This window comes from Pocillopora damicornis, chromosome 2 (assembly GCF_964200805.1).
Source record: "Pocillopora damicornis chromosome 2, jaPocDami1.2, whole genome shotgun sequence".
Classification (NCBI taxonomy): Eukaryota; Metazoa; Cnidaria; class Anthozoa; order Scleractinia; family Pocilloporidae; genus Pocillopora; species Pocillopora damicornis.
Genome location: NC_142671.1, coordinates 31646242 through 31655585, shown reverse-complemented (window position 1 = coordinate 31655585; position 9344 = coordinate 31646242). Strand labels below are relative to the sequence as shown.

The window sequence follows — 9344 nt, the reverse complement described above, 5'->3', positions numbered from 1 at the left end:
TGCGAAACCACAAAAAAATGTCTTTATTTTAAATGATAGGTAAGGGAAGAAACCAAGACAAGTTTTGACGGTTCGTTACGCGTGAAGTTTAATAAATATAGAACATAACCAGTTTAATTGAAGTTCCTAATGACTTTTCTGTTCGTCACTTGAGCAAAGCAAAGTAAGCTGATTTTTTATGCCAGAAAAGATGGGAAGTGTGGGTTCTCCTAGGGGGACCTCAGATACCCCTGGGAATTCTTTTATTGTCACAAACTTGTAATAACTTGACGTCTTGTTTTCTCAAAGACAATATCTGAAACAGTTCTTCGTTTTACTGACACAGATTACAATATTGGTACCTCTCTTTCATCAACATGAGCACTAATGCACGGTCGAAGGTTGTATCGTAAATTGGAGTACATCCATACAAGCTTTTCATTTCCATAAATTCGGAAAATCAATTACGTTTAGCAAATCCTGAGAACTAGCAAATATCAAACATTTCTTCATTCAACTGACAGAAATTGCAATGTTAACGCCTCCCCAGTGTCAAAACAATAATAATGCACGGTTGAAGACTCATTTGCGATGCAAAAGTTCAAGCAGAAATTACAGAAGGGGGCCCTCCCGCTTTTTGCAAATGCGTGAGAAACTTCCCGATTAGAAAAGGCTTGTCTTTCGCTTTCACTAGTTCTCTACTTTAGCCACAAAATGATTTGATTATCTTAGTAAGTTGTCGGTTTTAAAGTTAGTAAACGGCTGGGCAAACATTTCGTTGTGGATTAACATTAATTTCTTTGGTTTACTAACAATGAATTCGAATTATTTTTCAATGTTGGTTTGCGATATTTCAGACCAAAAATCCCTCCAGTTATACCATGCAGTGGCTGCTGATTAAGTATTAGATATATAAACGCTATCTAGAGTTGGATATTATGATTACGCTGTGAGGAAAAGAGATCCTATCCCATCGCCGCGGAATCTAACCGTAGTCGCAAACCTACGCATATTGTTTACCTAATTAATGTTGTATGGGGCTTTCTAAAAATAATTCTAGGAAAATTCAATTTTCATCGGTACATTAAATGATCATGCTCTTTCGCATTTCCATCGACTTCAAAAAAGCGCAATGACGAGTTTTGAGATAAAGTAACATAAAAGTAACTTATTTGAAACTTTTCAATTTCGAATTGGTTCGAATCTGACCTCCAACTGCTCAAAATAACATGTCACGGGAGGTGAATTTTGCAAAGAAGCTAACATCTTTACCAGTTGGGGAAGGAAACGGATAGTTTTTTCTCCACACTGTGCAAGAGGTTTTAATTTTTATGTCTATAAATTGTACAGTGAGGAGGATTTTGAACGTATCAAGAATCAGGAAAAAGTCGAAGTCGCAACATGAAACATCATCCATCTATTTCAACTTTGCAACAGCAGGCTCTGCTTTTTCGTCAAGTTCACTACTTTTAAAACAACAAACACTAAAGAGGGAATCACTCGTTTTCATTTTAACCTTTCACCTCTGCCTTCTTCATATTAGTTGTTTAGCTCTGCATTATGTGTTAGATACTTGTCAGTAACATTCGAACAAAAAGTACAGGTATGAGTTAGGTTTACGAGGATACCCACCTGTCATTTCTTATTATCGACCTGCTGAGCTCGCTGCATGGCAGCGCTTCAGCCGGGTAAAACTGTAGCCTGAATTCATTTATTTTGGCTCCCTATGAAATAACAATTTTTATCGCACCAAAAAATATCGAGAGCTTAGTAATTTATTCATATAGAACGAATAACCATAATGTCTTAAGAATCTACATCAAAACTCACGTGTTGCATTATATTACAGTCTGTAAATGTGCCTGAAATTGTATTTAAAAATCGAGCGCGCAAATATTATGAGACTATGTATTATTGATAGTTTGACAATTTGGCTAGGTACAATGCGGCTAATTGATTGTTTTGCAAATTTCTTGGTTACGAATAGTTATTGCCAAACCTCCCATAGAAAGACATATTATGACTGAACTATTACTGTCAAAAATTGTTTTTCCCGAACTTAAGTGAATATTTTAACTGACTTCTTAATCTTAACCGCAAGTTTTTTCGTCATTGGCTCGAAGCTAACAAGTAAGATATGTTTACCTTAAATACCTCTATATTATAAATCCTTAGAAATCTCTCGGATTCGATCTATCGCAAAATTTTGAGGTTACGTTTATCACTCTTCAATATATTGGATTTCAGAATGAGTTTGCCACATGCACTGGTGACTTTGTTACTGTTAGCAGCTTCTTTCTGCCATGGGTTTTCGATTACAGGCCACCGACACGAAAGGTAATTTGTCTATTCATAAAAACACGCGAACCTATGAATTTCGCGTTCACGGGTTCCAAAATTTGATGAGAATTGTAGCTTTGTTATACAAAGAAAACAAATAATTTTTTAAGGCTTTTTCTTCTTTTAAGTTTATGGCTGAACGATACTAGTAATAAATTATTCTTTCCTTGAATCGACCCTTTAATTATTAGTCACTTCATACTTATCCCACATGTTTGTACGAGAATGCGGGTATCATTTGAAGCAAAAAGCTTCGTGAATGAACTAAAACGCTCACACATTCCCAAGACTTAAGTTGGTAACTTCTGGTTTCTTTCTTAAGTTTCCAAATGCAAAATTCTGATTCGCTTCACATCTATGGCAAAAGTTACCAAAAGTGACTGTCACAAAACATAGCCTGGTTGGAAACTTAACAAAACAAAGAAGAGAGCTTCGTAGTTAGTTATGCATTATATCGCCGGCCAAACCTCTGAAGTATTGAACTTATAGGAAATGTCAAAATTCCTATTAAATTAGAAAGAAGATCGCCAGAAAATAACACTTAAAAGCGACCTTGATTCGACTGAGATGACTGCCAGTTTTTACTAATTAACGTTCATGTTTTATTTGAAAAGTATCTTTTCATCGATGTTTTCCTTTCTCGTGTCTATCATCAAACACAGCACTGCATCCTGTTTTGTGACGACCCTGTCTATTGAAAGATATGACTTACTCCTTTGGAAATATCAATTTATCACTGACATTCAAGTAAGGGGGGAAAGAATGATTTCTACTTTGCATCAGTATGTAACTTGGTAGAATGAGAAAAAAGTTAAAAGCAGCAAACCAAAAAATAGTGCCTTGGACTGAGACAAGTAGCCATTAATTCTAGAGGAATCGATTAAGACAGCAGTTACAAACAGCTACCCGCAATTAACTATGCATAATGTATGACAGGAAGTTCACACCGTTTCATTTGGTATTCTTCGAAGCCGGATGAGATTTTATCATACTAGTTTGAGGGTCTAATTAAGGATGGAATGAATAGTTAAAAAGTCGTACGAGGATGCATTTTTGAAAGCATGTTTGGCTGATAATTAGAACTTAAGAATCAGTATTTCCTGTAACAGAAATTTCACCTGTCCGTTATCGCTAGAGGTGTTATGTAACCCTCATGAGCACAGCGTTAAAGTGATGTCATAATGATCCTACTTAAACTAAAGATTACCAACTGACACCTGCAACTTGTCCAAAAAATGTTCACAGAACTATAAAATACACTGACGATAAGAACCAACGTTTTTTCTAGACACTGGCTTCAGCTGTCAGAGAATTAGGTACTAAGTATATCTACTTACGTTCAGAATGTTTTATATAACGCGTGCTTTGATATATACTTGTTACATCTTAAATTATTAGATGTCTCATAAAACAGGTCTTTAGAGGAGGATGAAGACTGGGTACGTGGCAAGGAAGAGGCTGCCAATTTATCTTCCACCATTAATGAAATACTAGCCAATTATGACCCTAAACTCCGCCCTAATGCCGGAGGTAAGCTGCTTAAGAAATCATAAATGCATCTAACTGCAATCAAATCAGCTACGGCACGAATTGCTAACGTTAGCATTTATATTTATAATACCAGAGTTCCTTGATTTTCCATTCCTTTACCAAACCATAGAATTCACAAATACCGTCTGTCAATGTTTGGACATCGACTCTGAGCTATTGTTTAACTAATACTCTCGGGTAGAAAAACAGGAAGGCTTTTCTGTTCAAAGCATCCCTATCCCGACACATTCTAAACCACCTTCACTTAATTTATCCATTGTTCCTTGAGGGTGCACTTCATATAACAAATTCTTTCTTTGGTTCACTTTTCAATAGGTGAACCTGTTGAAATCACCGTGGAGATCAAAGTTGTTTCCTTTGGAGAGCTAAACGAGGCAAACATGGTACTAAAGATGTTATATTTATTTGTTTGGTGTGAGGCTCTCAACTATCTGTTGAGTGCTGTCTTCCATGGCAGGTCCCGAGGGATTGCACTTTATAGCATGCAGTAGCCTACCTCAGTTGTTTTACTGAGATAGTTTTTGAGTGACAACGAAGAGTGAAGATAAGTGAATAGTAACTCAATCAACCGACGCTGCGTCATCTAAATTAAAAATCTATCAACTCACACCTTATGGAGATTCTACAATGAAGATTGAAGATCGTTGTTAATCGGGAGAAGACATACAACTAGGCGTAGAGAATATTCCCCAGGGTGCTCTACTCCAGTATAGCAGTGACAACTGAGCCCATGCAAAGATGTTTCTATTAATAATCATAGTCACCTTTCCTTGACAAACCCAATGTTCACGCAATCACTAGCGACAACTCATAGCTACATCATTGCCATAGCAGTAAACCAATTTTACTTGGACTTCTGATTAGCTTTCATTTCTTTAAAAACCAGGATTATTCGATGGACATTTTCTTCCGCCAGTGGTGGTACGATCCAAGGTTCAGGCATAATTCTAGTACACCATTTAACATGGCAGGAGATCCTTCCAAGCTTTTCTGGACTCCGGACACATATTTCTTTAATGTAAAAAGAATAAAGTACCATTATGTCACTCGCGAGAACATGCGAGTTATGATTTACTCCACAGGGAAAATATACTTCAGCGCAAGGTGATGCAAATGTTTTTCTTCCGTAAACTTGAACCTTAGAAGCTATATGATATTCACGAGAATAATGATGGGCAGGCTTAAATTTTGGCGAATAAAATCCAACTGGTGGAAGCGAAGGAGTAATTTAGTCTAGTACTTCTAATTTCAGGAAATGTTTTGAATAATTATTGAATTTTTGAAGAGTAAAGTGGGGTAAATTGTGATAACAGCTACAATACGACATACGGAATAATTATTTAAGGGGACATTTCTTCCGCTCCAGTACGTACCTCACGGAGGCCAAAAGTGATATGTTCTTAGAAATTATTTCGAGCCCTCAGATGCAATGTTCTATTAGCCAAAGCAACTAAAATGACAAACAAAATATTCTCAATACCTTTTGGTGATATCTGTTTCCATTTTCTTTGCAGAATAACCTTGACGGCGCAATGTGACATGGACTTCCGACTTTACCCAATGGACACCCAACACTGTCCTCTGATCATTGAAAGCTGTGAGTACGTCTGTAACTCGATATCAAAGTTGGAGTGGTCTGATCTTGTTTTGCAAACATTAAAAAGATTATTTACAGATTACTTCAATTTTTTTTCAGTCAAACTGAGAAATGAATAAAAAGCAGAAGAATGCCCTATTATTTCTGAAATTTACTTCTTAAGAAAATATTCACTTCGATTTCGGAGAAGTAACATCGTTTGAGAACTCAGCATAATTTTACAGCCAGGCTTCCAACAAGCCCTCTTCACCGCAATGTTTTTAGGGTAAATCCTATCGAGAGATTGGAGGTTTGAAGTCCAAATATTTACCGAGGACTCCCTCTTGCGTTTTTTAAAATTGTAATTATCTTTCTCCAGTTTCTCTTTACTTAACCAATCACACTCTAGAAATAGTACAATTTGCAATGCTGGAGAAGGTAACGAGTATGCCTCATCGTTTGGCTGATTTACTTATCATTTCAGATGCTCATACTACTGATGACGTGGATTATAAATGGAGAAAAACTGACGCCAACAAAGGAAAAGGGATCGAAATTGTTTCCCAAGAGATGGCTCAGTTTGAGTTGGCTGGCATAGACACGAAACTAAGAGACACAAAGAACAGCAAAGGTATCAAGCTGATGAATTTTTAGTTAAGTTCCTCTCCTTTCTTTCGGATAAATTTCCTCGAATTGACGAGGTGGTGTGACGTAACAATGAGGGATCACAAGAGACTCGTAGATCCTCCTCTGAACAGCTATGAAAACAAAATTACGGTGACCCCTCGTTTGCATTTGAAATCATTGATTTTGAATGCGTAATTCTTACTACATCGTGTGGTATTTTTTCCATTTTGACATGCAGGTTCGTTCGCCGGTCTGAGCGTTATATTCTCGTTCAAACGCCGTCTGGAATATTTCGTTTCTTCGGTTTTCTCTCCAGGAGTGACTCTTGTCATGCTCTCATGGTGCTGTTTCTGGATTTCCCGTGATTCTGTTCCCGCACGTGCGTCACTGGGTATCACAATAATTCTTACAGCCATCGTGCTTTGCGGCTCAGTGAACGAAGCCATGCCACCAGTCAGTTACAGTAAGGCTCAAGACTATTTCTTACTAGTCAGCTTTGGGTTCATTTTCCTTTCATTTCTGGAGTTTGTGATTGTATTGAACACTGATCCTGACCCTAAATGGCTACAATGTCTCTTGGTGTGCCTGAGATTACGACCCAAAAAGGTAATATCACCAAATTTTTATATCAACTCAACCAGTTTTCTTGCTCTTAATCATGTACTTTATTCATTTCTGGAAGTGTTCTTTTTTTACCGGCGAACTATATAAAATGCATGTTTTTGTTTACCACAATACCTTATATTTGTTAACAAATAGAGAGGAAAACAGCCACTAAAACTTATGGATGCCGTACGCGAGAAAGAGGTAAAAATCTTTATTAGCTTCTTGTTGTGACTGGTATCTTTGAGGTATGCTGTAGTTTCTTAGCCACTGGCGCTGCACCCTTATTCTAATCGATCTCTTCTCATAGTAAGATTGGAAACAAATGCATAATAACCTGCATCTCCACTAGTCAGACTCAGTCGAGCATCACCTTTTGGTAAAAATATATCTGTATATATCTTATGTTGTGATATTTCCTTTGTATTTTCGTGCCTCACGAACCTCAAAGGTAAGTTAACCTATCAGTCAATCTCTCAGTTTGTAAGTCAATACGTTAGATAATTAATTAGTTAGCCATTCAGTAAATTAGTAAGCTCGTCAGTATGTCAGTCAATCAGTTAATTATAAAGTAAAATAACTAAGCATTTGTTGAGTTCTGAGTTAGTCATTCATTAGGTCACTTGGCTGATTATGTGTTTGTTTAGATGCTTAATTGGTATGTTAGTTAGCTAGTTAATTTCCCTCGTTCAAACACGAGCACATCGAACTTTGATTAGTTTGCAAGTTTATCACTAGCTTGAAACCCATAGGGGGAGTCTTTTAAATGTGATTGTACAGTATTTTTCTTAATTTTGTTTCTTAAAAAAGTAATCTTTCAATTTCTTCACAGAATAGCTCCAATACTGAGCCAGATACAGAACTCATCGACGCTGAGATCAGCCACTCCCCTGAAACTAGTACACCCGCAGTAAATAGCCACGTGGGAGGGTGTGGTCACACACTTACTCAGCGAGTAGTGGTCTCTAACGGAGGCCAAGGAGCTACAGTGATGTTATTCGATAACACGGGTGCAATGCATCAAGGCAAGATTCAGGTCAAACCTATCAATAAAGACCCGCCTAAAAAGGGGAAAAAAATCAGCTCCCACTGGGTCGACATAATTTCCCGAATTATCTTCCCAGCCAGTTACATTGCCTTCCTTGTTTTGTTTTGGCGTAAATTTGTAGATCAAGCACCATTCTAAAAATCACCGACTTAAGTTTTTTTTTTAATCATAATTTATTTGATGCAAGTTTTTTTTTTTTTTAACAATGATTTTTTACATGGAAAATTTGGGGGCACTCTTAATCGATAAGCGCTGTTAAGTAATATAAGTTCTCTGAATGTTTAAACAAAGCATAAAATTGCAAGTAATCTTTCATGATCAGTAAACGCTGAGTTTTATGAAGTAATTTTGTAGCTGAGCTCCCGAACCATGTTTCGTTAGAACTGAGACTAATTCTTAACAGTAGTGATTATTTATTGCTTTTGGGAACAGGGACGGATAATAAAGGAATCGAAAATGTTCAGTGAAAAATGGGCGTCTTCGTTCGACATATTAAAATTTCACAAGTTACTTAGCTCAACAGAAAAAAAAAAACGCAGTGACCACCCAAATATTCTTAGTCCGGAATCTGCACACAAATGATCGAAAACCAACTCAGAATACCATCAATAGGAGTATTATTCATAAGAGGACTAAATTGAAGCACCCAAATATTTATTCTGAACGATTCAATTCGAAAGTCTTCTTTTTAGCTATCTGAGTGCACGTCATATGTGTAAAATAGCAAGCATTATAGATAACAGAATAAAAACTTACCACCGAGCTTCTTTGACTAATTGCAATTTCTATCCTGCCAGCTTACATCTGAGCAAGTTTAATTACCCACTAACTAACAAACTTGTTCAGGCTTACTAATTAAGGGAATAACGAGAAAAGTAATGAAGTAGTTCACCAAGAGTGAAGTAATCAACTTGTCATTTAATGGAAAATTCACAAAATAACTCTTAATAACAAACTTTTATCAAAAAGCCAAATAACTAAGTAATAAGCCAACTAACTAACTAGCTGAAGAACAGGCTGACTAACCAATTATACTCGTACATACTCAAACACTGACATACCGATTGGCTCACTGAGTCACTCAATGACTCAATCACGGAACTTGACGGAACTGTAACTCACTGACTCACCAACTTACCGACTGACTCAGTAACTCGTTGACACCCGCACTCACACGCTTATCAACAAATTAACGAGTTCGCTCACTGATAAGTCCCTCACCACACGTCTGAGCTTCTTCAACAAGTCATCGTCTTAAGTATAACAAAGTAACTTACTAACAAGGTAAGCGTGTAATTCTTAGAGTTTTAGAACTGAGATAACGTAGTCTGAGAGGATTGACGAGAACATCAGGATAGATGACCCATGGATTTTTCATGCAAGACCTATTGCTGTTTACATGTGTAACCTATGATTTATGCCATAAGGTAATTAGACGCATAATAATGCATCTACCATAAAAGGAAATAAAAAGCCAGTTGTGAGTTTTTGAGGAATTGAAAATTTTTAATCACAAAATTATTATCTTTGGACCACTCTATTTAAACTTTTAGATTTATTGAAGCACAGAGCAATTTTAAATGATTTTGTAGATCACCAGTATTGAATATTCTCCTCTGA

At 36.7% G+C, this 9344-nt stretch overlaps 1 protein-coding gene across 2 annotated transcripts; it reads left to right on the top strand.

Moving 5' to 3' along the window:
* The first annotated feature begins 1656 nt into the window (after positions 1-1656).
* LOC113677088 (gamma-aminobutyric acid receptor subunit gamma-4) lies at positions 1657-9219 on the top strand. Of its 2 annotated transcripts, none has more exons than XM_027193837.2 (10): positions 1657-2109; positions 2227-2316; positions 3734-3849; positions 4186-4253; positions 4757-4974; positions 5385-5467; positions 5931-6077; positions 6312-6679; positions 6833-6880; positions 7509-9219. In XM_027193837.2, the coding sequence occupies exons 2-10, from the start codon at positions 2228-2230 to the stop codon at positions 7860-7862; spliced, it is 1491 nt and encodes a 496-aa protein (XP_027049638.2). In that variant the 5' UTR covers positions 1657-2109; position 2227; the 3' UTR covers positions 7863-9219. The 2 variants fall into 2 exon arrangements, with proteins under 2 accessions (XP_027049638.2, XP_089053956.1); XM_089197830.1 differs by having other exon boundaries at positions 1946-2109; positions 6390-6679; positions 7509-8484.
* Positions 9220-9344: the final 125 nt, after the last annotated feature.